General features: G+C 43.1%; 1 protein-coding gene across 1 annotated transcript; it reads right to left on the bottom strand.

The window, feature by feature from the left end:
* Positions 1-219: 219 nt before the first annotated feature.
* On the bottom strand, positions 220-21,737 carry RND3 (Rho family GTPase 3). The gene is made up of 5 exons (XM_004004709.6): positions 21,341-21,737; positions 20,739-20,826; positions 7,900-8,009; positions 4,103-4,237; positions 220-2,266 (listed from the first exon to the last, which is right to left on the bottom strand). Exons 1-5 carry the CDS (start codon positions 21,488-21,490, stop codon positions 2,015-2,017), a joined length of 735 nt encoding a protein of 244 aa, XP_004004758.1. The 5' UTR covers positions 21,491-21,737; the 3' UTR covers positions 220-2,014.
* Positions 21,738-22,345: the final 608 nt, after the last annotated feature.

The following is a 22,345-nucleotide window of genomic DNA, read 5'->3' as shown; positions in this document are numbered from 1 at the left end:
AAATTACTCATTCTAATTACATTCCACTTCCTGAAATCATCATGAAAAACTTTTATATACACAGATGTATCTTCCCCCAAGAAATTCCAACTTCTGCCAAGAAGCAAATAATTCCAAGGCCTACCCATCCAGGAAATGTGAGGCCAGATTCTGCAATCAACTCTATTAAAGAAAAATAAACAGCTAAATCAGGAAGTAGGTAATGAAAGGCAGCTCACATTTTGACAAAGACATGGTTACTTTTTTATTTGAAGAAACAAAAAAAAGTATGTTTTAATAAATACTGCAGAAACATTGACCAAACAAACATACAAAGTGACTTCAACATTTAAAAAACTGCAACGAAAGTTCTGCTTTATAACAGTTATAACTTATTTTCTTTTTACAATATTTAAATACAGAAAGCACTTGCCAGCTATTTTGTAATACTGCCCAAAGCATAATGCTGCATTAATCAGAGCATATCATGTTGGTAAAACGCCTGTATTTCTTGGGGAAAATGACTGGAATGGTATTTTCTTGCAGAGACAAAACAAAGTGCTTGTAAGACACAGACTGAGTGTTGTAACTACCTTAATCTCCTCTCCTGCCACAGCTGAATGGGAGCACAGCTTCAACACTTCAAAAATGAAGCTTTATCATTGGAAAGAAAGCTCGTTTTCAACAAGCGCCAACAATAAAAAGGTCAGATCTGGTTTCTTCTCTGAAAGAAACTCTAAAAGCAACTGGTCAAAAAATATCTGTAAACTATTTTAAAGGCTGATTATTTTATGTAACAATAGTGATCAAGTATGGAACACGGCCTTGGCAGAATCTGATTGAGGTTTAGCAATCACTCTCTAGAAATGCCATAGGATAGTGTAGGACTGACAGTATATAATTTTCCTCTAAGGATTCTCAAAAGCATGGAACAGAGGGCCATTCTTATCATGTTCATTGAAAGATACTGAAATAAGCCAACTGATTATCAAATGTTGCCAACTTTGGAGCTTCATCCCAAAATAGGCCTTTTGCTTCGTACTTTTGGTCTCTTACATCCAGACAACTTAACTCACAAACTGTGCTTTCTGCTACTATCCTTCATTCGTTATCTCATCAGGTGAAAATATCAATAGTACCTACATTTTTTCCCCCTTGGATCATTCTATGACGTCATACCAAGACACCTTTTATTTGACTTTGCATTTTTATCAACGATGGCAAAAAAAAAAAAAGAAAATCACACACCCTCTTTTCTAAACAGCACACAAAAATATCACATTGAGCAATTTACCACTTTTTAATGACAATCACAAGGATGAACAGAACCATCAGACTGAATAAAAATGGACGCTTTTCTTCTAGTTGACCTATTCAATCTTTGTAGTGCTGGTCTGCGCACCCCGCAACACTGCAAAAGCCTTCCTTGAGAACCATCTCACTCAACTATCTTCAGGACAGCAAGATTTCAAAGCCTCACCAACTTTTCCTCTGGATATCCCATGGGTCCTGATACAATTTCCATTTTAATGATGAGCTAGGAGAAAATTAGATCACATCCTCTAGAAAACTAAACGCTACGGTCACAGTGCCAGTTCCCCAATGAGGATGGTATATTAATATATACTTTTTCGTAAAGGAGATTGAAACACTTAAAAATTAAATCAAAGTAGAGATCCGTGAATAGATTGTAACAAAGAAAACAAAAACGCAAGCACCATCAGAGTGTGATTTTTCTTCTTGGAGGTACTCGCATTCCTCTTCTTCAACCTCTAGCCCATCTGAATCTCTCTTTTTTGGCATATTTTTCAAGTCACATTTCAAAACTCTTCAACGAACTCACTTCCCACCACTTGTTCTACGTGCCAAATCTAAGGACAGGATTCCAAAAAGATGAACAATCCTTCCAAATGCCTCCTAAGCCTCCAGAACACGTGACTTTGGCTGTGCACTTTGTTCAGACTTCACCTTTCTGTTTTGTTGGTGGTGGTTTTTACACTTAATTTCCTTGTCCTCATAAAAAATAACCGAAGATTCACATCACAGTACAACTCTTGGCTTTGTCCTTTCGTAAGTCCGTAGCCACTGCCGAGAGTTCTGGTCTGCTGGGCATATGTGAAATCCGCTTTGTCGCCCTCTGCGATTTGTTCCGCTTAACGTTTTTATTTGTCTTGTTTACACATGCCAAGGTGGCCACGTGAAAAATGTCTCTGACGCTATTTTCTGACTGTAAAGCTGAGCATTCAATGTAAGTAGCTGCTCCAATCTGTTTGGCCATATTTGCTCCCTGTAAAGCAAAAGGGATTGTGATCAGCAATAAGTCTCTGGGAAAAGTTAGAAAGTATATTCCAATACCTCAAAATTATAATGCATCACAAAATGTTTCTAATATGTAATTGAATTTTCCAGGTATTGATGAAAAAATCTTTTTTAAACATTTTAACTACCTTCTTTATTATTGCATAAATATTTGCAGTCAAGGACCAGTCTTAAGATATTCAATTGCCATCACTCAGTAGGCACTGTTTGACTTCCCAGAGGTGCCAAAGGTTGGTCTGATGACACTGGGTTATCAATAAACAGCCCAATCATCAGGTAGTTAGTTAGTATGGGGTGTTGCCAGGAAGTAGAAGTCTTAGGAGGTGCTTTATCTTCACTACCAATGGTAACCTAGGGTAACTAGACACATAGGTCTTCCAAGTTACAGCAGAGTATAGAATTACCCAGAGAATCTTACTGCTGGAAAAGAGTGAAAAAGCTACGGATCATGGATGTAAATGCTGCATTTTTCACACAGTTCTGGTAGAGTCATCCGGCTCTTCCACCCTATTTCAGCACCTCATGGGGAACTCAACTCTTCTTTTCTTGAGTGTAAATGGCACTCGTGGAGTAGGAAACAGCAACCCACTCCAGTATGCTTGCCAGGAAAACTTCTGGCAAAATTTCTGAGCCTGGTGTACAGTCCATAGGGTCATAAAGAGTCAGACATGACTGAGCAACTAAGCAAATGGCACTCAAGGCTAATAGGCTGTACAAAAAGCAGCCTAAGAGAATTTAGAATCAGTTTTGAAACTTATATGATTAAGGGCCAAAACAAATTGAGGAAAGGAACAATACTGTTACACATCTATAATTTGGGAGACATAAAATATGTAATTTTTAAATGTGGACCAGACAAAAAGGGGACCCAAGAAGACCATGTCTACATCAAAATAGCTTATTTAAATAGCCAGAGTTGTGTTAACTGGAATGAAGGACAAAGAAGACCACAGTATGATTGGTCAAACAATGAATAAATAGAATTCTAGCTATTTCAACATGAACTGTCTTTAGAATTTGGTTGTAAGTTTTAAGAGAATGAACTTCTAAAACTAATCCTCCTCCTTCCTAAATACTTGGGAGAAATGCCTGCAGGAATGATGAAACTAGACGTTTTTTGAGGGGGGCTCTATTTTACTGACAATGGTCTTTTGTAGTATTTTATTATGTTGCTGAGTGTAAAATAAGATTAACTCTCTTTAAGAGTATTACTGATTTTGACCACATTCCCTCTTAAATCTATTTAACTTTAAACCCAGTTAGAGTTGCAGAGAAATACAACTTTGAATATGAGCCACTGTTTCTGCCCTCAAGTAATCAAGCATCACATGGTTCTTCTGCTGAAAGGCAGAACATTTTAAAGGGTTTCCTCTCAAATTTGCCTTATGTATACATGTACACATATGAATCCTTACACAGTCAATTGCTCAATGTAGGAAAGCTTTTTGAGAAACTCACAATCAAAATATCACCATAATTTTGGCCCAATCTTGTCCCGGATCACTCTGATGCTCACGGGGCAGTTTTTACATTAATCTGAGCAATGGACTGCCAGGAAGGGGCCTGGATGTTTGCTGTGAAGCCAGAGGCACAGACGCACCAGCCCCTTTCACCTCTGTTCACAGATGGGCACAGTCTGGACACAGAGAGCTCATTCTCCATCTCAGGAGAGGGACTTGGACTTGGTGGTGACCCTTGGTTGACCCTGTAGAAAAGTAGCTACTTTTCAGTTTACTTATTACAAGTGATGTTTCATTTCTGTCACTCTTTATAATCCGCATGTACACACTAACTATATACATACCTGGTCATAGGACACCGGGGTCTGCCTGTGATTCGAGAGCTCTACTAATGTACTGACATCGGTCCGAAGGTCAGATTTGCAGCCAACCAAGAGCATTTTGGTGTTGGGACAGAACTCCTGGATTTCACCTTTCCACTATGGGGGGAAAAGAAGATGAAGAATTAACAGAGTGCTGGCATCCATACAAAGGAAAACAATTTCTCTACTGGCAGGCACTGGAAATAGGACGCAGAAGGGACTTTTAAAGTGTCACTTAAGATAAAAGGAGCAAACTTGCATTTATCTGCCGAGTAGATATTAAATGTTACTGCTTTTAATTATGGATCCATTGTGTGTGTGCTAAGTCACTTTAGTCGTGTCTGACTCTTTGCGTCCCTTTGGACTGTAGCCCACCAGGCTCCTCTGTCCTGATGGCAGAGGAACCAGGAGATTCTCCAGGCAAGAATACTAGAGTGGGTTGCCATGCTCTCTTCCAGGGGGTTTTTTCTGACCCAGGGATTGAACCCAAGTCCCTTAGGTCTCCTTTATTGGCAGGCGGGCTCTTCACCACTAGTGCTACCTGGAAAGCCCATGGGTCCATTAGGGAACCATATTATTATCTATGGCGCTTCCCCAGTGGCTCGGCAGGGAAAGAATCTGCCTGAAATACAGGAGACGCGGGTTCAATCCTCGGGTCGGAACATCCCCTGGAGGGGGGCATGGCCACCCACTCTAGTATTCTTATTGGAAAATCTCATGGACTAAGTAACTAAGCACGTTATTATCTGTTCTCTGTGACTCATTCCCACCGTAAGAGACGTGTTGGGTGTTATCAGAAAGTAGCTAAGGCAATTTCTTAATTATTGAGGCATCTCTGAAAGATAAACATGACTCAAGAAAAATTATATATTCTAACAAGTCACTACATCCTTGGATATGTTCAACTGGTACTTCCCAGCATGGGAAGAGTTAACACAAGCAGAGATATGCATTCACTGACCCCACCTAGAAAGACAGAGCAGTCACCCTGCATTGAAATCTCTACTGAGATTTCAGAGCCTGGAGATTAGAATTAATACAGCAGAATCTCCTGCCTTTAAGGAGCTTCCATTGGAGTGGTTGAATCAACAAAGACCATGACATTTGCAATGGCCCATCTCCTGGGTTATCAGAGAGACACCTGGTCCTATAGCTCACATTCCCTTGAGTTAGTTTTATGCTGTGTAAGTTATTAATGTAGTCTACCCTAGCCAGCTGTTTCACGGCCCAACAAGAACTCTTAGAACTTCCAGAAATGGCTGGCAGGGAATTCCAGTTGTCCTCTTAGAAGAACAAATGGATGACTTTTTGTGGTTTCACTTCCTCAAGGTGACCATCAGGATGGCAGTCAGGAGTTCAGACAGTTCATAGGAGAGCTCTCACGTTGAAGAGGAGTGATCAGAGATGCTGAGGTCAGGAATCTCCGCCTGACTCTCCCTGTCCACGTTCACAAACATGTGTTCAGTGCTCTAAATTCTGTGGTGGTTACAGAGATGATTACAATGTAGCTGTGTCTTCCAGAAAGGAAGTCACAAGAAAGGAGGGTGATGAAGTCATGTCTATAATACTACATAAAAGGGACATCTTGCATGAGTAATTTAAAAGATCTCTAGAGGACACCTCTGGATCCAGAAGTGTGGGCAATAAACTCTAATCCAAAGTACACCAGGGTACCAAAGGGAGTAATACCTACTTTGCACAAAAGTCCAGGGAATGGCAACCCACTCTATTCTTGCCTGGACAATCCCATGGACTGACGAGGAGCCTGGTGGGCTACAATCCATGGGGTCGCAAAGAGTTGGTGACTCAGTTCACAACTGAGTGACTTTCATTTCACTTTACTCCCTCCCTCCTTTCTCCCTTTTCCTCTCCTTCCTCCCTTTTCCCCCAGTGTTATTTAGAAGCATCTACCATGCGAAGAGTCGACTCATTGGAAAAGACTCTGATGCTGGGAGGGATTGGGGGCAGGAGGAGAAGGGGACGACAGAGGATGAGATGGCTGGATGGCATCCCTGACTCGATGAACGTGAGTCTGAGTGAACTCCGGGAGTTGGTGATGGACAGGGAAGCCTGGTGTGCTGCGATTCATGGGGTCGCAAAGGGTCAGACACGACTGAGCGACTGAAGCAAACTGAACTGAACCATGTGTTAGACAGCCCTGGAGTAAGAACTAGAAGATGAATTGGAAAACAAAAAAAAAAAAGAATAAGATCTCTGTAGCTCTAAGTCACTGTAACCTCTTTGATATTCAAGGACTTAAAGGATTCAATGAATCTAGACAACCCATAGCAGGGGTTATCATGAGCCTTAAACCTCACACAAACATCAAATACACTCATTAATATCTTTAAGGCTGAGTCGCTCCTCATTTGGTCTTAGCAGACAAAAGCAAAACAAAACAGAAGCAGGGTTTTTCACCATAAATGATGCATAACTCGATACTCCATCAAGTAAGAACTCCAGTAAATAAGCGGTCTCTTTGATCCACAGACAAGCATGAGGCAAGCTGCTCTGTCATTGTTCGCTGTGTGATGACTCTGGCCTCACATCTAGCAATTGTTCACAAGCATCGAAGGCAGGAAAGGCGTATTCCTGCTGGAATCTGACAGTCACGTCACTCGTGTTAAGATACAAACGTTACACAACACTGAAACGAGTCAAAAAGCTAAAAAGAGGCTTTCATCTTTTAAGAAATTAGTATTTCATTGAACTGTGCTTCTCATGTTTAGTAAAGAGACGGGGCTGGAGAGAGGGGTTGATTCACCTTAGATCTTAATTTCATCACGACACACAAGGCCTGTAGTCAAACATAATAGGGAAAAACAAACTAATAGAAACATACAAAATACAAGGACACTTCTGTGCTCTCAAGCACATCCTCAGATGAAGCCCGAGTGCCTGGAGGAGCAGGGGGCTTTAGAAATGTTTGATTCTGAAACATCACGGCATTCAGGCCAGGACTGAAGAGTCAACTAGAGGCTGCCCCACGCCAGCCCTTGGACAGGCATGTGCCTTCTCTAGCTATCCTGGGGCTCAGTCCTAGCTTGTCTCCTCCCTCTCCTGGCCTCGCCAGGACCAGGGACCACCTGCAACAGGGTCCCTTCTTCCTGACCTTCCCTGGGTTCCACACAGAGCTTCCTAGGGTCCCCTCGCCATGGACAAAACCTCCCTTACCTTTGTCTCCGGACACTAGCCATGTGATATCACTTACAACCTGTATACAACCACTGTGTTTACTAGTGTACAACAACACCCCGATCACAAGTCACCTGGTCTATTGCCTGGAAACATAGACCTATTTCTCCCCTATGCATTATATTTCTGTTTCTAATAAATAACATCATTACTGAAATACAGGGTTTTTTTTGTTTTAACTAAACAGCTATGACTGCATTCATTTCAAGCCCTGAATCGAGGTCAAATATGAACCTGAAAAGTAAGCACAGTCTACAGGTTAATGAAAGAAGGAAGACACACTGAACAGTAACAGAGTATCGTTATTGTCAGCTGCACCATTGCTACCCAAAGTATAACACAGAGGTTCTTAAAAACGTATTTTGTTTCTTAACGTGAGATCAAATGTTTAGCAGGTTCATCATCAAAACTCAGGTCACATATGAGTGGGAACCCTTTTATAATGTGAGAGTGTCCTTTTCAGTGTTTTAGTTACAGAACATACAGCAGGGTATTAACTGGAGTGTTTGAGCTCCCAGTCAGCCAAATGTTTCTAATTTATATGCAGACAGTATTGATCTGTGTCATCACTCCCTAGCACTTACCTTTTTTAGGACACTGTCCAGAGTCTCTGGTCTACTGATGTCAAAGCAAATCAGCACAGCGTCCGAGTCTGGGTAAGAGAGGGGCCGGACATTGTCATAGTAAGGAGAACCTGGGAAGAAACAAAGATACACAAGTTGTCAGATGAAAATCCCCTTTGCCGGTCATGCATGAACTTTGCCCTTTGGAGCTAAATCTTTGGAGGGTCACACGGCTCCCATCACCTCTAATTCTCAGAAAAGAAAGCAAACAAAAGTCCAGTAGTGCTGGGCTGGCCAAAAACTTCATTCGCGTTTTTGTGTAGTCATGCGTGCTCTGTTACTCACTCGTGTCCAACTCCTTGGCACCCCATGGACTGTAGCCCGCCAGGATCCCCCGTCCACGAGATTTCCCCAGGCAAGAGTACTGGAGCGGGTTGCCATTTCCTCCTCCAGGAGATCTTCCTGACCCGGGGATTGAACCCAGGTCTCCTGCATTGCAGGTGGATTCTTTACCGTCTGTAACAGTACTGTATTTCTTTCTACAACAAGGCAAGGAAGCCTCACTGTTTGACTTAAATTCAAGGGAAGGAGCCAGGATCTTCAGTTCAAAGAGCAGAGCCAGAAAGGCAGCTGGAAAGGCAGAGCCTCTGGACCCCAACGTCCTGAAGCGTAAATCCACCTCCACTCCTGCAGGGGAGGGGCACGTAGCTTCAGGTCACTGCTCCTTCAGTTCTTCACTCATGAAACGAAGACGATGACAGTAGCTACCTTGGATTAAGTGAACCTGGGCAGTGCCCGCACTTAGTAAGAGATCAAAAAGTCTTAACTATGGTTATGGCTGGGCTAAGGGCTTCCCAGGTGGCTCAGTGGTAAAGAATCTGCCTGCCAGTGCAGGGGATTGGCAGATCCCCCGGAGTAGGAAAAGACAATCTACTCTTGTATTCTTGCCTGGAAAAACCCCATGGATAGAGGAGCCTGGTGGACTACGGTCCATGGGGTCACAAAGAGCTGGAGACGACTTAGGGACTGAGCGCACACACATGGCTGCTATTGCAAGCTGAGTGCAAGCAGGAAGCACCGTAGCTGGAGCTACTTCCTGGGGAGGAGCCCCAGATTCAAGATCATTCTGTCAGTACCATGAAGGTGGGGGAGAGAAGGAAGGGTAGGTTCAGCTATGCACAGAGAGCCATCGTGAGCCTCATCTCGCACCACCCTGTCTCCCAGTTACAAGGAGCCATAACCTTTGAGTGTGCTTACTTAAAACTTATCACCAAACCCTGTACAGACTCTTCCTGTTACAGAGAAAGAATGTAATAAACGCCATACTGAATTCTGTCACTGTTTTCCACAGTTCCATCTCTGGGAGTAACACCTAGGATATGAGACTGAGTTAAATCCAGCCTAATTTAAATCCTAAAGCTTCAAGTTACCAGCCAATTAATTTAACCACAGAACCCTCTTCTAATCATATAGGGCATTTCTTCTGTTCTTTCAAGAACCCCAAAGGATGCGTGATTGCATGAGGCCAATTATACAATTAAATAACAGTTTGTTATGCTATTTATTTTGTTTCAAAAAATCATTGTCGGTATACTGACACTGCACAAGCACAATAGGAAAATCATTTATATATATATATATATATATATATATATATATATATATATATATATAAGTTGACTCCAGGATAGAGGAGAAACCTCTAAACTACCAGTCTTTTTGAAACCCAATTTCATTTTGACACCATCTTCCATTTCTAGCAGAAAAACATGACATGTTGTCCCCTGATAAATCAAAACTTCAAAAGTCAAAGACAGGGAAAGAGAAAGACTAAAGAGGCGTTTCAAATAATCTTTTAAATTTCTATCAAAACAAAAATCTTCAAGAGACTGCTCTTGAGATGTCGAAGTTACTATGTGTGGTTAGGGTGCACCATTCTCTTTTCACAGGATATGGTGGGTGCCCAGTACCAACTGGTTAACCCCAGGAATGCTGTGGCTTTTTCACCAGCAGTGACAATTTCAAGCCAGGTGTGTCTACCAAGCCAGGAAGAAGGGAAATGTTCTAGGCATAAGGAAGGAAAGTGTGAATAAATACAGACCAACTAAAGCCAGAATCAGTCCTGAGCTACAGCAGTTCTTTGCCCACATCTGGAATCAGGACCCTGATGAAGCAGAGACTGACAAAAGAAAGGTATTTTGACAAAGTTTAAAGGCTTTAGAGCTAAAAAAAAAAAAGCAATCACGCCATTTTAAACAGTAAGACTTATTAGAATAAGGCTGTTTCTGAAAATGACACACTGCAGCTGCTGCCTTTTCAGTCACTCAAGGAAAAAGATTATCTGAGGTTAAGAGAAAAATTCACAAAGACTCCATCAACTTCAACATTTTTGAGAGGACTGAGAAACGAGATGGCTTATCACTCTACACAGACACACTGGGATTTCCATATTTGTTCTGTGAAGTTCAGACTTTCTCAATTGCAGCTTCTGTTTTCGAGTCCAAAGTCTAACCTGGGCACAGTTTCTGCCATAAACATCGGGGGATCTCTTTTTCCAAACATAGAATCAGAAAATTCCAGATCTTAGAGTGGGAATTCAAATACCAGACATATACATGAGGATTTCCTCTGCTCTGCCAAAGTTAGCAGGAGATGACTTGACCCCAAATCCAGAAAGTCCCAGCGTTGCAATAATTCAGACTGTCAGAAGCCTAATCAGGCTTCAGAAATCTCCTTTCTTAGAAATCAGTGCCACTGGGAAGAAAACTTTGTGGTTACTTTCCCGTCTCCAGCTCACCTGCGTCTCCAGTTTACCTGAACTTTGGAGGACAGAAACTTTGACTAAGATGAAGGCAAGTAAACACTCCTAATCTCTGATCTAAGACTGTGTTACAAAACAGTGAAAATCATCTTTCCCAAACACAAATTAAGGAAAGACAGTTGGAGAATTACAAAGGTACTAAAACAGAGTAATAAAATTCAAACTACAGAGAAAATCCAGAGGAATGGTTTTAACTTCTAAGCCAGCACATGTCTGCAGAGACCACCCTGCCCTCCCTTTTGTGTACTGGGTTCTCCCCTCCTCCCATTTTAAGGCCACAAAGGGGATGTGGCTTTGTCTTCAGGCCTCACTGCTGGAGACATGGGCTTCCTAGAATCAAGGAAGCAGCCTCCAGGGCTTAGTGTTGTTCTTTAGTCGCTCAGTTGTGTCCGACTCTTGGGACCCCATGAACTGTAGCCCGCCAGACTCCTCTGTCCATGGGATTTCCCAGGCAAGAATACTGGAGTGGGCTGCCATTTCCTCCTCCAGGGGAATCTTCTCGACTCGAGGATCGAACCCATGTCTCCTGCTTTGGCAGGCAAATTGTTTACCACTGAGCCACCTGGGAAGAAGCCCCCCATGCTTAGTGGTTGTACCCAAATATCTAAAAAATGTAGACATTGGCCTGACTTTAAAATAAATGAAGTCTGCAACCTAAACCACATTCTTATGGAAGTTTGAGTCTGCTTTTGTTTTTATTGAGTTTCATATTTTGAATGAAAACACACATGTAAAAAACATATAGGTTAAGGTTCATGAGAAATAAACCACCTTGCTTGTTGAGGTTCTGAAGTCATTTTTAAGAGCTTTAACAAGATCTAATTAGGAATGACACTTTGATCTGTCCTATTACTTTTGCTAATGAACAGTGCTTTCAGATCAACCAAGAGTGTCCAAAGGTAGCAATAAAACTGATCTCCACATTTATTAGTTATAAGCATAATTTGCCTAACCACAAGAATAATTTGTCATTAAAAATAACAAGATCATTTATTTACTATAAGGCTTGATAAGGCAAGGTTAAAACTTTTTTTGAATGGAAAAATCCATGGTCTGCTTTCTCTCAGAGTAAAAAGGAAAACTGATACAGATTAAAAAACAAAAAGCAAAACTGTCCTACCAGGAAGAATCTAACAGTTCATCAGCTAAGCAGAACCTTCAGGGGAAAAGAAAATATCCAGTTCAACTTGCATGTTCTTGCTCTGTGTTCAAGCACCTGGAATTCTTGCCTATAAAGCCAAACTACTGCCCAAAGCAAGGAGGAAAAGCCAAGCTTAAGAGTGCACGGTGTCATCACAGGCATGAGTGGGATAACTCACCCGTCAAAAAAAAAAAAAAAAGGAAAGGAATTCCAGGAATGCCCCTGTGAAGTGAGAAGCAATACAGGGAGGCAGAAGTGACCCCAAAGAAAGAAGCAGAAAGTAAGCCGATGAGACAGGAACAGTGGCTGCCCCTCCTCCTCCATCCCATCAGAAATGTCTTAAAGCATTCTGTTAAGCCAAACAGGAAAAGATTAAGTTCTACAGATTCTTTATTTTAAATAAAGAAGCATGTAAAAAACTTCCAAGGTAACTATAGAACTAAACACAGGGCAAGAAAGAACACTGAATGATTTTGTATTATGTAGAAATGTACCAAACTTCAGGGCTTCCTGGTGGCTTAGATGGTAAAGAATCTGCCTGCAGTGCAGGAGACCAGGGTTCAATCCCTGGGTCGGGAAGATTCCCCTGGAGGAGGAAATGGCAACTCACTCCAGTATTCTTCCTTGGAGGATTTCATGGACATAGGAGTAACTTGGTGGGTTACAGCCCATGGGGTCACAAAGAGTCAGAAAGGACTGAATGACTAACACTTTCATTTTCTTCTTTAACCATTTCAGTTAGTCTAGGTACTGAGCTTTGCTTGTTGAATAAAACTTTCTCACCATGTGAAGTAGGCTTCACGCACATGGTAGTTCTGATGCAGCATTTCCCTTATACTGTGCGTAACTTTAAGTACCTAGTACTACTCCAAGGTCCTTTCTACTTAAGCGTCAGATCATCAACTTTCAGAAAATTCCACACTGTAAAGAAACAAGGACACTGTATACACAAAATGTGTCCCCAAACCTCTCAAGGACCAAGCTCTGCAGGGCGAAGACTGCAATAGAGCCCTGTGAGGTTCTCTGAGTTTCGGCAGTTTGGCAAACATCAGCAAAGTTCTAAAAGGCTTCTGAATCTTCAGGTCTACCCATCCTTGTCTTCAAGAGCATTAATTCTGGGCGAGAGCAGTCTTTCCAGCCCAAGAATAGTCACAATGTGCCTCACCCAGAAACTACTTTTGCAGATACATACCTGTCTGCTTAAGTCATCTGTTCACAAAGATAGAACATACCATATATGCACATAATTAAACGTATATGTTTGAAGATTAATGCCCAAAAGGGAGGCTGTGTGGAACCTTTTGCAAAACCAGTTCAAACACTGGGAAGCTTTTATGGGAGCTTGAGAACTGAAAACTCATCTAGTTGAATATTTCATTAATATAACTTTCTTTTATTAATATTTGAACCTAAAATTGAAAAACTTCACTTTCCCCCATAAGAAATTCCTACCTAGAACAATAAAATCAGGAATACTGCATATTTGGGGCAGAGGAACCACAGTTGCTTTTGGTATTTTTTTGTGACTAAGAGAATATTTGTACCCAACAGCAGTTACCATGTGGATGAACTGCCCAGTTATTATAAGATTCTATTTCCTGATGCCATCTCCACTTAAGAGTAAATGGTCCAATCAGCAATCATCTCAGGAATGTGAATTGAGTCCAGGCAGAACCTTTGGTCTGGCTCAGTGTGAGACTCTTGAACTCTTTTATTCCATGCAGTTTGTACTAGGAGCATCATGCCCTCAAACATGCAACAAGTATTCCCAGGAAGGATATTTTGTTTCTTCTATAGGTTCAGATCAACAGAAATTATAAACAGATTTTATGAAAATTTGGGGGGGGGCATTTCTCTATTGCTATAAAAATAGAATCAATATTTTCAGTTTCGGGGAACAATGTAGATACAAAGTTGTATGGAAAGTCAAAGAGGTAGAAATAAGACTGCTATTTCTGAGCTTTAAATAAAGGTTTAGGGTTAAAGTCCCAATCTTACTGAGACTCTTTAAAAATACAAGAATCAAAATATTTTACTTAAAGTGGAACTATAGCAAGTCACAGAGCTTTAGGGAGAAGAGCAGATAGGTATACATCTAAAAATATTACATTATTATTCAGTAACAACCCATGAGTGAAGCTGCTATGCCACACACTATGTCATCAGGCTTGTTTTTCAAAGTCAACGTGTACAACTCCTGGTTGGACTTCTGAGGCAGCTTACTTTCGTGCCACTGAAATTCCTGTTTTGTCAAGAGGGTCTCTGAGTAAGGCTGCCAAGATATAGTAGCTGACATTTAAAGGGCATCAGAAAAGGGTGGCAACATAAGCAATTCATTTGGCACAGGCCACCAGGCACCATGAGCTAACTGGAAAAAATATTGGTCCTTGGTGTTATATCTACATGCAAAAGAACTGGATTAATGAGGAAACATCTGGTTATTCCAGGTGGCATCAGAATGACCAATCTGGATGCCTCAGCAAAACTGTGCAACTTAGCAAGAAAACAGATTTAGACAAATATAAACTTTGAAAGATATAAACAGAAACCACTGCATAGTAGACAGTTCTCCAAATATAGTTTTAGGTATTTTTTATCAGATATCACCATCCTAACTCAGAGCTGTTTTGTCTTAACCCACACCTCTTACAGAGTTTCAGGAAAAAATTCAAGAGTCAAACCTGGCTTTGAAATTCTAAGCTCCTAGAGCTCATTACTGTCTTACGATCTAACTAGTTTTGTGCAGTTTTGCCTTTGATTCACAACACAAGCACCCACGCTTCTTTGGCTTCTGTGTAAACTCTTCCTTTCTTCCTTTCCCTAAGAAGGTTAACTGCAGTTAAAATGCTTCAGCTTTCAGAATCTTGGTTTCCTTGCCAGCCATTTAACATAATAAGCATGTTTTCAAGAGGCAGGGATATTACAGATTTAAGAACTGAGTCAACTTGTTAGCAATAAAGAAGAAACTGTGGCGGGCTGCAATCAGGCCTTGGGCTGACCCTGCAGTCTTCAGCTCTTCTTTGGATCTTCTTGTTAAGTGAGTCCAGCTTTAGAACCTTCCAGCTCACCCTCTTAAGAACAAGTATTAGACTGTGAGTACTCTGAGGGCAGGCACCATGCTAGCCAGGTTTTGTACCACCCTCTTCCAGCTCCCACAGCATTTAGCAGAGTTCAGGCACATTAAAAAGCTCTAAAAAATGTTTACCTGTTTCAATTATTTCTGTAAGTACTGAAATGTTAATTTGCCTCCTAAATGACAAAAAAGGCACCAGTGACCCTTTTGACGCTGCTTTTCTGGATTAATTATATACTGGTTACACTGCTGACATTCCCATCCCAGTTAAGAAATATTTCAAAAGTGCTTATCACTGAGACCATTCTTCAAACCTGATGCATAATCTACAAACATAACAATATAGATTTATGGATGTCAAGGAATCTGTCCTCAAAGTCAGGTCATGAGTGATCAAGAGTTTCTTCTCTTCCCTTTTTCTTTAGGTATAAAAGTTAAAGTATATTACCTTTCCTGTTAATACTACTAAAAGCTAGTACAGGAAGTGTTAACGTTAGCACTCATGGCCTAAAAGAACCTTGTATCAGGACAGGATTCAAAAAAGTGTATAGGAGTTATCGTGGGGGAATATTAGCAGCTAAATTGAGTATTTTAAAAACTAATAATATGCCTTCGATAAAATGTGCATTACCTTGCCTTGGTTAAAAGCTGAAATGAATGATTATTACTCCCTACATCACATGTCCTGAAATTACACTGCAATCAAATCACTTAGGAAAAGATATGGTGATCCTTAAATGGTGGATTTCTATTATTAGTAGGCACTGGCTTCATGCTACAAATTGCTTCTATGCTTGGCGAATGTGGCCAAGAATCTGAAGCACAAGACTACTTTGGTCTCATCACATCAAAATGTTGAAACCATTACCCACTGTTTTACAGAAACTCACTGAGTGAATTTAAAAACCAATAGGAGCATTTCTGCAACTTTTAACCAAATGCTTGTCTTATCATCAATAAAAAGTGAATATTTTTCATTAAAATAAAGAAATCATAGACCTATGTCTAAAGACTACCTTTAAAATACCCCCCTTTAAGAGGAGGATTCACAATGCTGTTTTATTTATAAGAAGGCTTTGCTTCCTGGGTTTTTCTTTTTACTTTTTTTTTTTTTGGTATAGCATGATTGATAATAGTGTTAATAGTGATAATAGTGTGTGGAGTATAGTGATTGATAATGTGTTAGTTTCAAGTGTACAGCAAAGTGAATCAGTTACACACATATCCAGGGCTTGTCTGGTGGCTCAGATGGTGAAGAATCTGTCTGCAATGCAGGAGACCGAGGTTCAATCCCTGGGTCAGGAAAATCCCCTGGAGAAGGGAATGGCAACCTACTCCAGCATTCTTGCCTGGAGAATTCCATGAACAGAGGAGCCTGGTTGGCTATAGTCCATGGGGTCGCAAAGAGCTGGACACAGCTGAGTGCTACACTTCACTTCATAGGAATATCCACTCTTTTTTAGATTCCTTTCCCATATAAGCCATTACAGAGTACTGAGTAGAGTTCCTTGTGCTATAGATAGGTCCTTGGTGATTACCTATTTTATTTATAGTAGCATTATAGGTCGGAGAAGGCAATGGCACCCCACTCCAGTACTCTTGCCTGGAAAATCCCATGGACGGAGGAACCTGGAAGGCTGCAGTCCATGGGGTCGCTGAGGGTTGGACACGACTGAGCAACTTCACTTTCACTTTTCACTTTGATGCATTGGAGAAGGAAATGGCAACCCACTCCAGTGTTCTTGCCTGGAGAATCCCAGGGACGGGGGAGCCTGGTGGGCTGCCGTTTATGGGGTTGCACAGAGTCGGACACGACTGAAGTGACTTAGCAGCAGCAGCAGCATTATAGGTCAATCCCAATCTCCCCATTTATCCTGCCCACCCTCCATACCCCCCCAGTAACTGTAAGTTTTTCTACATCTGTGACTCTATTTCCATTTTATAAATAAATTCATTTGTATCATTTTTTTAGATTCCATATATAAGTAATGTCATATGATATTTGTCTTTCTCTGTCTGACTTACTTCATTCATTCAGTATGACAGTCTCTTAGGTCTATCCATGTTGCTGCAAATGGCATTCTGTTCTTTTTCATTGTTTAGTGAAATTCCATTGTATATTGTACCACACCTCCTTTACATACTCCTCTGTCAATGGACATTTAGGCTGATTCCATGTCCTGGATACTGTAAACAGTGCTGCCATGAACACTGGAGTACATGTATCTTTTCAAATGATGTTTCCTTTTAGAGGGACTGAAATAACTTTAAGCAGCCATAAGACACCTGCTGGCAAATTGCCACTTGTGGTTGCTTTAATTGGTGTGTGCGCTGGGGGCAGCTAGAAGCATTTTCTACCTGAGGAGGATCCAGGGGATCTGTCAACATTAGGGATGCCTGACAAGGGAAATCCACAGCAACCAGATGAAAAGGGCATTTGGGTTCAAGAATCTGACAAAATTGGCTTATCACAGGTTGCATATGGGCCAAACTAAGTGGGGAGAAACTCCTTCCAACTCTCTGCCCTACCTGGGTGTATGACTCTCAGCAGATAGGACAATATTTGAATTAAAACTATTATCTCTAAGGCCTCAGAGAGGGCCTGCACATAGTAGGTGCAGAAAGAAAGGGGAGAGAGTCTCCTAATATCTGGTAGGAGGCTAAGCAGGATGTGAATGCCACTGAAAGAACAAAGTTCATGTCATCACTCTCTCTATGTAAGAGAAGTTACATGCCTCCTTTTCCCTCTAACATTCATAAAGTTCTAGAAGGGGAAAACTCTTCTCCAGAGTTAAACTGATAGCAGTTGGAAAAAATAAATGTAGCAAGAGGCATCAGACATGAATGATAAACCATTTTTGGTGGAAGTAGTCTATTCTTAGAATCCAAATAGTGTTTCATGACTGTGTTTAATTAACTCACACTTCACCTCACAAACAACATAATGGGATTCTAAATAATTCCCTTATGCCTTTTATCCACTATATATAAATCTTAATCTAAACTTGCCCTAAGATTTCATTACTGGATAAATTTGCAGTGTGATATTTTCTTAATCACAGGTTTTTCAAACCTGCGCATTTTAGTTAAATACACATATGTTTTGTTTCATTAAATAAAAATACAGTGATTGCTTCACAACAGACTTCATTTCAGGTAATTATATTTAATCTGATGAAAGGCAATGTTTATAAAGTTGCCATTCTTTGTGCACAGATAATTCAGTGATGATAAATGTCAGGGAATCTCATCTCCTTGGAAATGATGCATATGATTATTCATTTGTTCATTCAACAGATTTTACTGGGTAACTACTGTGTGTAAGGTATGATGCTATGTGTGCAGAGACAACAAACGGTAGAGTTTGAATTAAATATTTGAAACTATCTGAAGTGGTATTTATCTGCACATGTGAAGCATAGCCTCCAACTATAAACTGCCTACATTCTGTTTATTTCCTAGCCTTTGAAAAGCATGTGTCTTTTTTCTCTTAAAGAAAAAAAAGTCAATTTAGCCCTTTGGGAGCCCTATTTAAAATCTCCTTTGGTGGTCCCGTGACTCTCGAAGCTTGAGACAAGGAAGGGGTAAATAACCCAACATTCCTTTAAGGTTACCCATGCCCCCTCCCTGCCCAAATGGGTCTCCTTCCTAAATCCACCGGGAAGCAGTGGCTCTGTTCAGAATCTGGCTGGCTTCATGGGTGGTGAAAACTAAGGCGTGGGATGCCAGATCCACTGGGACTAAGAGCTGAAGCCAACCAACATCAGTGAAACAAAAAGATTTGCCTGTCTGGTGACCCAAAGCCAAGAAGTCTACAGCTAGGAATGATCCTGCACATTATTTGCTTCTGTATCCTTTTTTCAGATGACGAAATGAGACTCAGGGAAGGAGAGGATCCGTACCCAGATATCCGTGTAAGAAGTAGCTTAAAATCTAAACATAGCTCTTGTATCAAAGACCGAATCAGACTCACAGACCCCCATGTCTAAATCACTCTTATCCTGCATTAGGTCCAAACAGACTGGGAGAGGGGGTTGAGTGTTGGTGTTAATTATTGGTACCGTACCAGCTGTCCTGCCCACGAGGCATAACAAATACCACGATATATCTGGTAATTGGAGTCCATTAAGAACTAGGCTGTGTACAAATCTGACGATGGAAATGCCTGAAACAAGCATTACGTCTATCACCACCTTCCCTATAGTTTTGAGAGTGTGTGCAATCCTCAGCATAAAATCCGGTGAGGTCTTGGTTTTGCTACCCTTGGCGAGGCTCCAGGAAGAGCCCGACTCTCCAGGGAGAAACAAAATCAGCGCATCTTACTGCAGCCCTCGGAGCACCTGGCAACAACCGTGAGAGGCGCTCGCGCGAGACTTCTCACTTGCCTTTGTGCAGGGACTGCCTCTGGCGACCCTGTCAGTCTGGCCTCTTCCTTGTGCTCTCTAATCGCCTCAGTCCCTCCGGGGCTCCAGAGGTTACAGCCGGGGGCGGTGGGAAGCTCGCACAGCCCACAAGCATCTACGCGAGGCCCCTGCCAGCTGAGCACAGGGCCATCTCGCGGGCCTTCCCCGCCCGACAGTAAAGTCTGCGTGCTGGCACTTGCGCGCTCCTCCTCGCCAGTTTCACCCAGGATTTGGCTCGGTTCACCCGCAGCAGCCCAGCTCCCTGCTAAACTCCTAGACCTAAGCTCAGGGGCCTTCCCCGGGCCTTCCCGCTGTCTCCTCCTCCTTCTCCAGAGGCTACACCCTTCCTGGAAAAGGCACTCCTACGCCGCCAGGCACCGTAGCAGGGTCTGCGGGTCCCCGGGTTCCAGCCGGAGAGTCTAGGTGATGTTACCGCCCCCACCGCGCCTGACCCAGACTGAACCCCTAACATCTGCGCGGGGAAGCCTTCCCCTTCGCGGTGTAACCGGCCCTCCCTACAGCTGCGTGCCAGGTTGGTGCGTGAGTGCGTGGGAAGGCGATAACCCGGCCTTGAACCCCAGACACTAGAAAATAATTCACCGTGCCAATAATTCAACTGGATGGGAAGGTCACAGGCGAATAGGGCAGCCCGCAGCCTCGCACACTGGAGAGGGGTGATGCAATGGGTAGGAGGGAATGGCGTGGGCCGGAGGACACCAAGTGATCACGGGGGCGGGGGAGCTCAGAGCTGCAGGTCGGCACCGAGGCGGCGCGGGCGGCGGGCAGCTAGGAGAGGAGGCCCGGGGACCCCCGCCGGGTGCTGCCCGCGCAGCCAGCGCATTCCTGGCAATAGGCGTCACGAGCGCTGCGGGTGCTTGCGCGCCCCCTACTCTCTCCGCAAGCGCGGAATCCGCACGTAAGTGCGTGGCTTCGGGGGTTTTCTTCCACTGGCCACCACCCTCTGAGTGCTCCCAGTCTACCAGCCAAGCAGCAGGTTAGATCCTGGAGGGGCGCTCGCATCCTAGAGCCAGTTGATACCGACAAGGCGCACACATCCCCCCTAACATTTAGCTACCCTGGCCACCCCGAGAGGACTCGGGCACAGCTCCGCGGGCCAACCGCTCCCCGGACACCCGGCTACAAGCATTTTACATCCCGGGGTGACCCTTCGGGCACGGAGCTTCCTTTTCTTCCCACAGCTATTGCCCGACCCAATATCGTCCCCCCACCCCCATTCAGAAGGGGCAAAATTTTCATATATCAGGGAATCCCTCGTAAGAAGCAAAGTTAACGGAGGAACGCAGAACGGGCGCTGGCGGGTGCCGAGAGCGTGCCAGAAACGCGGGGCCCGGAGACCCTTTGCGCACCCCCTGAACGCCTGGAAACCCGCCCGAGCGCCACGCGGTCAGATGACTCTCTTACCCGAAGTGTCCCATAGGCTCAACTCTATTCTTTGTGTGTCGATTTCAAAACTGGCCGTGTAATTCTCAAACACTGTAGGGACGTAATTCTGGATAAAATGGACAGAAGTAAAGAGGGCAAAGAGGTTATCTTAAAATGCACGACAGCTGCAGAACACCCTCTGAAAATAGTCTCTTTACTCTCCCATTAAAAAACGAAGACCCCCCCCCCCTCAAATCCACACGCACCACATCTCACACTAAACACGCAGATCCTTTCCGAAAGCCCTAAGTTCCCTCTCACCCCACCCGGATTCTCCAAAAGTGGAGGATCCGAATCTCCCAATCCCAGATTCTGCACACATGACCGAACAAGTTTCAGAAGCTAACAGGAAAATGTGCAAGCGCATCCCAACCCCTCCACGCTTCCACCCCACTTTTCCTTTCCTGACAACTAACCGGGGCGAAAGTAATAAGCAGTGAGAAAGACGGCTGAAAAAAAAAAAGAAAGAAAGAAAGAGAGAGAGAGAGAACCGGGTGAAGGGTGAAAGCCAGGGAAACCCACCTCGAGACGGGGATCCCTTCCCCGCCGCCCGCCCGCAGCCCCCAGCCGGCCACACTCACTTCGGGGAAGCAGTCTTTGGCGAAGACGTGGAGTAGCGCGGTTTTCCCACACTGACTGTCTCCCACCACTACTATCTTGCATTTCACGTTCTGATTAGGATCCATGATAGATTTACTGGATAATTTCTGGCTGGCTCTTCTCTCCTTCATTGATCTTGTCTTATTTTCTCTTGAAACAGGAATTTTCACTTAAGAGGAAAAAAAAAAAAATATATATATATGTATATTTCTTTCTCTATTAAAAAGCAGATATAAAAATAAACCGCAAGGGTGGTGGGAACCCCTGAGGCGCCGCGCGGATGAGGAGAGCTAGAGGAGCAGGCTCGTTACTCTCCTCCAACAAGTTTTATGCCTGACTCCAAAGGCGCTTCCCAAGTCCAATTCCGATCCGACTGCTTTGTTTCACGCTCTCTGCGCGGCTTTATACGCCCGGCCTTCCAATCCTCTTTCTCAATGAGAGAAGGAAACTGATCCGCCTCCTCCCCTTTTATGGAACCTGGGAGACAGCGCCGTCTAGTTACTTGCAGAAAATGTAGACAGTGCGCCCTCTAGGGTGATCATGCGGGAACGATTTCCAGCCCAAAGCTCGGCGACGACTAGAGGACCCCAGTGACGCTGTGCTGAAGATTGGGACTGTACAAGTCCAGGAAGAAGTGGGGAATGGAATTGTCTGTGCATATTGATTTTTATTAGAATTTCTGGATAAACGTTTTCATGGGGGCTGCTCTACGGAAGCTTCGTGAGCATTTATGAAAACAAAAGCATTTCTTACCCAAAACATCGTTATGAAACACGGAAAGCAAATCTTGGGTGGGGAAGGGTTAAGTGCTTGTATTTTCTTAGGAAATGTTTTGCATCAGGTATTTAGGCCACGGAACAATAGCTAAGCCAGGTTGTTTGAGATGCCGGAACTGGCTTGCTGGGGTCACAGCAACAGACTGGCTTTGGAAACCTCTGTTTCAGTGACTCAGGAGGAGAGGGAAAGGTTTGGAAGAGAGGGGAGGG

This window comes from Ovis aries, chromosome 2 (genome assembly GCF_016772045.2).
Source record: "Ovis aries strain OAR_USU_Benz2616 breed Rambouillet chromosome 2, ARS-UI_Ramb_v3.0, whole genome shotgun sequence".
Classification (NCBI taxonomy): Eukaryota; Metazoa; Chordata; class Mammalia; order Artiodactyla; family Bovidae; genus Ovis; species Ovis aries.
This window is presented reverse-complemented; position numbering and strand designations above follow the sequence as displayed.